The sequence below is a fragment of the Silurus aristotelis genome, assembly GCF_946808225.1.
Source record: "Silurus aristotelis genome assembly, chromosome: 2".
Lineage (NCBI taxonomy): Eukaryota > Metazoa > Chordata > Actinopteri > Siluriformes > Siluridae > Silurus > Silurus aristotelis.
Window position 1 is genome coordinate 1,906,760 of NC_139575.1, and position 4,089 is coordinate 1,910,848.

At 38.0% G+C, this 4,089-nt stretch overlaps 1 protein-coding gene across 1 annotated transcript; it reads left to right on the top strand.

The window, feature by feature from the left end:
- The first annotated feature begins 259 nt into the window (after nucleotides 1–259).
- Nucleotides 260–2,465, top strand: LOC310738922 (serine protease 33-like). The gene is made up of 7 exons (XM_083564429.1): nucleotides 260–392; nucleotides 983–1,003; nucleotides 1,092–1,260; nucleotides 1,365–1,633; nucleotides 1,925–2,070; nucleotides 2,158–2,333; nucleotides 2,437–2,465. Exons 1-7 carry the CDS (start codon nucleotides 344–346, stop codon nucleotides 2,441–2,443), a joined length of 837 nt encoding a protein of 278 aa, XP_083420555.1. The 5' UTR covers nucleotides 260–343; the 3' UTR covers nucleotides 2,444–2,465.
- Nucleotides 2,466–4,089: the final 1,624 nt, after the last annotated feature.

Consider the following 4,089-nt stretch of genomic DNA (forward strand, 5'->3'; position numbering starts at 1 on the left):
TTTGTTTGTAAATATGAATTCAGATTGAATTATTGTCTCCTGTTATAGATGAGGAAGTATAAATTTTAAACCTATAAATAGATTTCCTGTGTGTTTTGTTTCTAGTATACCTGGATTCTTGTCATGAAGATAATTACATGCTAGGTGTGAAGACTGGAAATGTTGTTACTGATAGACTAATAGGAATGTTTCCTAAATAAAGTGGGACAGTCCGATGATGTAACAGATCAGTATGTTAACACTGTTAGTTGTAGGAGGACTGCTATAAAAAGCGTCAAGGAACCTGCTATAGTGTCACTTTAACCTGCAAGTTGAACAGACAGATACTGAACTAGATCCAAACATGGTGAGATTCCAGTGTGTGGCTGTGGCTCTGCTCTTATGCTTACAAGGTAAGACTTTAGCAATAATTACTAAGGAATGTTTCTTTATTTACGTTTATTACAATAATGGCTATGTGCAAATTTATACAACATTGGTCATTGTGCAAATAGCTATAGCTGTAAGTATAACTTGATCCAGCAAATCCTGTAGCTTTCCATTTTAGTTTGTTATAATATGTACTGACCTTTGATTATAAACAAATTTACTTAAAGGTAATTTATTACTTATTGTATTTTGAGTTGTCGAATTTATAAAATATCAAAAACATACAAATGATGCAGACATCTAAAAGACAACCACAAGGTTTCTTCCTCATACCATCTCAGGGAGTTTTTCTTTTCTACAATTGCCAATTGCTTACTTATTAGCGACAAACTTACATGTGCAAATGTATAAATAGTAATTTTTAAACCTATTTATTTCTGTAAAGCTTCTTTTGAACAGTGTGGTTTGTTTAAAGCACAGTATATTTTTATCTCGGGTTGCTCTTTCCATTCTGTTTGTTAAACACCTGAACTTCTGACCTTTTTTTATATTCAAGTTGTCTAAATCTACATCTGCATCTTGTTGAACTTAGCTTCTTCTTCTCTCATTCCAGGTTCTCTTTCCCAGCTGGATGGTGGGTATTTTTTTTAATTAATTTTTATTCTTCTCTGTTCTGCTGAAAGATGCCATTCGGATTGTAACTGATGTTTCTCTTTCTTCAGTATGCGGTCGTGCCCCTTTTAACACCCGTATTGTGGGTGGGCAGAGTTCCTCAGAAGGAGGGTGGCCATGGCAGGTTAGTCTCCAGAGCCCTGATTATAACGGACATTTCTGTGGAGGAACCCTGATCAACAAAGACTTTGTTCTGACAGCAGCCCACTGTTTCTCCAGGTTTGTTTCATTTAATTACATTTTATTTGTATTTATACATATATAATACTTTAATTAGTTGTGAATGTAAGTAAAGAAATGAATAAACGTTTTTAATTCTACAGCACCATCTCTTCTGCTGTGACGGTGTATTTGGGGAAACAGACTCTAACCGGTTCTAATTCCAATCAAATTACGAGAGGTGTAACTCAGGTGATCGTTCACCCCAGCTACAACAGCGCCACCCAAAACAATGACATCGCCCTTCTACGCCTGAAGTCTTCAGTCAACTTCACGGACTACATCAGACCAGTGTGTCTGGCAGGGCAAGGCAGCAGTTTTCCAGATACAACCAGCTGCTGGATCACCGGCTGGGGAAGCATTGCCTCTGGAGGTAAATACATAGACATGAACACACAGGTTTCTGTGATCAAAAAACCCAACATATTGTACTTGTCAGGAAAATCTCACCTACAGAGGTGTTTTGTTTGCATCATCAGGAATAGTTGTAGTAGAAGTGGTAGTTATTCAGGGTTTGGTTGTTAATCAGAGACACAAAAGCCAGGAATTTATGTTCCTCATTGGGCTGAGCTGAAGGGTTGTTGAGGTGGGTTTCTATGGCAAACCCGGGTATAATTTGATTTGAACTTTTTAAATGTTTTTATGTCTTTGTTTTTGTTTATAGTGCAACTGCCAGCTCCTGGTGTTCTTCAGGAGGCGATGGTGCCTACTGTCAATACACAGATTTGTGATTTTCTTCTGGGATTTGGCTCCATTACCCCAAACATGATGTGTGCTGGTTACTACCAAGGAGGCAAAGATACCTGCCAGGTAAACACACAATTTGAAGACATTTTTAAATAAATACAACTTGTATCAACCTTCAACAATCAAAAAAGTTTATTTCTCTTTTGAAAGGGGGATTCTGGAGGTCCGCTGGTCACTAAGCAGGGTGCTGTCTGGGTTCAGGCTGGTATCACTAGCTGGGGTAGAGGCTGTGCTCTGTCCTATTCACCTGGTGTGTATACTCAGGTGTCTCAGTACCAGTCCTGGTTATCGAGTGTCATCGGCCAAAACCTGCCAGGATTTATCAAGTAAGACATTATTTACTCAGGAGTATGTTAGGCCATGAGTCTCTAACTGGTTTGAGCTGCAACTCAGTAGTTTTCGGTCCTAATTTGTTCTTGTATCTTGCAGGTATTAACACAGTGGAAGGACTGATGGACCAAGTGCAATGAAACAATTTTCCTTTAATAGACTGTGTTTATTATTTAATATGAAATGTTATTTGCTATGATTGTCCAAATTTATTTTTTTAACACGATGAATCTGATATACATAGTAGTTATATTTGAAGCTGTTTTATATTTTGTAGTTATAAGGAAGTGTGTGATAATGCTCTTGTACAGTACCACGTGTTTACATCAAGATTACATATTATTCATGTAATCTATTTATCTTCTTAAATTACTCACCTGATTAAAAGATAATTACCTGTATGAACTTCTTGTCCGAGTCATTATTTTACGTGTTCCTACATTGTGAACGTTGTAGATTCATGAGGGAAATAGATCGAATGTGAGTGTTAGTGTGGGTAAGGGGTAATAAAGATGGTAAGACTGAGTGAATGTAAATGTAATTGTAAAACATTTTGTGGAATAGGGTAATCGTAATAGGATGTGGTAGCTCAGTGGTTAAAGCATTAGACTCCACCACCAAGCTGCCCTTACCCAAGACCCTTAACACTCAATTGCTCAGTTGTAGGTCACCTTGTCTCAAGGCATCTGCCAAATGTCATAAATGTAAATGTAATTAATCAAAGAATTGTTCTCACTTGGAATCTTTACTACACGGTTGCCCAACAGTCTTGTGACTCCCATCCTGAAGGCCCTTTAAAGGCAGTACATGCTGCTTCTGATCTGTTTTGATATTTATTGCTTTGTATTTCAATTGAATAGGAAATAGGGCATCTGTAAACAGACTTAAAGAAACTGTACCATATGTGGGTAAATTGTATGCACATTTTACACCTATATGTGGTTCTTCCCCAAACTCCCCCAGAATGGCCGATTCATTAACATGTTGCTAAAGGGTTAAGACAATAGATCAGAAGGTCATAAGTTTAAATCCCAACACCACCAAGGTGCCACTGCTGTGCCTTTGAGCAAGGTCCAAGAGATCAAAATAATTTAACTTATGCAAGTCACCCAGGTAAAATGTATCTCATTGAAAAGCTAAGGGCATCAATACAAGGTTGTAAATAATGTATCAGGTTCAAAAATCAAGTCCCTTGAGAATGCACGATGCAGGTAAAGTGTAAAAGAGTCTTTAATAAACAGATTGTGAAGCAAAGTCCACCAATTGGTCATCCGTTCAAGGACAAACCATTAAGCTAAAACATCAGTAACAGAGAAATGCAGGTAACACTGAGACAGGGTACAGTGAAAAACATGTTGGAGCAAGAGTTGGACTGTCTCTCTTATGGATGTCAACTTGCAGAGGGAAATCAAATACTCAATTTTGGAAAATCTATCAATCACAATTATGATAGTGGTGTACTGGGCCGAAGGTGTAAGGAATACACAGTGTTACAAACAACGTGGTTAAGCATGTCTGAGAGCACATATTTAAACAAGGGCCAGGAAAAACGCTGGTGCATTGGTGAGGCCAAATGGCATGACTGATTTCTAGTGGCCAGCAGTGATGTTAAACTTTATCTTCCACTCATCTCCTCCCCGAATGAGGACCAGGGGGTCGGTGTTTTGTAGTTTGGTAAAACTTATCAGACTCACCGTTAGTCTTTGCAAGGGCGATCATTCTTCTCTTTCTTTTCCAAAAATATGGTATAGG

What these genes read in the sequence shown, in the direction of transcription:
- LOC310738922 (XM_083564429.1), top strand. Translation starts at nt 344, where the DNA reads ATGGTGAGATTCCAGTGTGTGGCTGTGGCTCTGCTCTTATGCTTACAA. An exon ending in TTCTCTTTCCCAGCTGGATG is followed by an intron (nt 1,004 to 1,091) that starts GTGGGTATTTTT and finishes CTCTTTCTTCAG; the next exon opens with TATGCGGTCGTGCCCCTTTT. An exon ending in GAGGCAAAGATACCTGCCAG is followed by an intron (nt 2,071 to 2,157) that starts GTAAACACACAA and finishes CTCTTTTGAAAG; the next exon opens with GGGGATTCTGGAGGTCCGCT.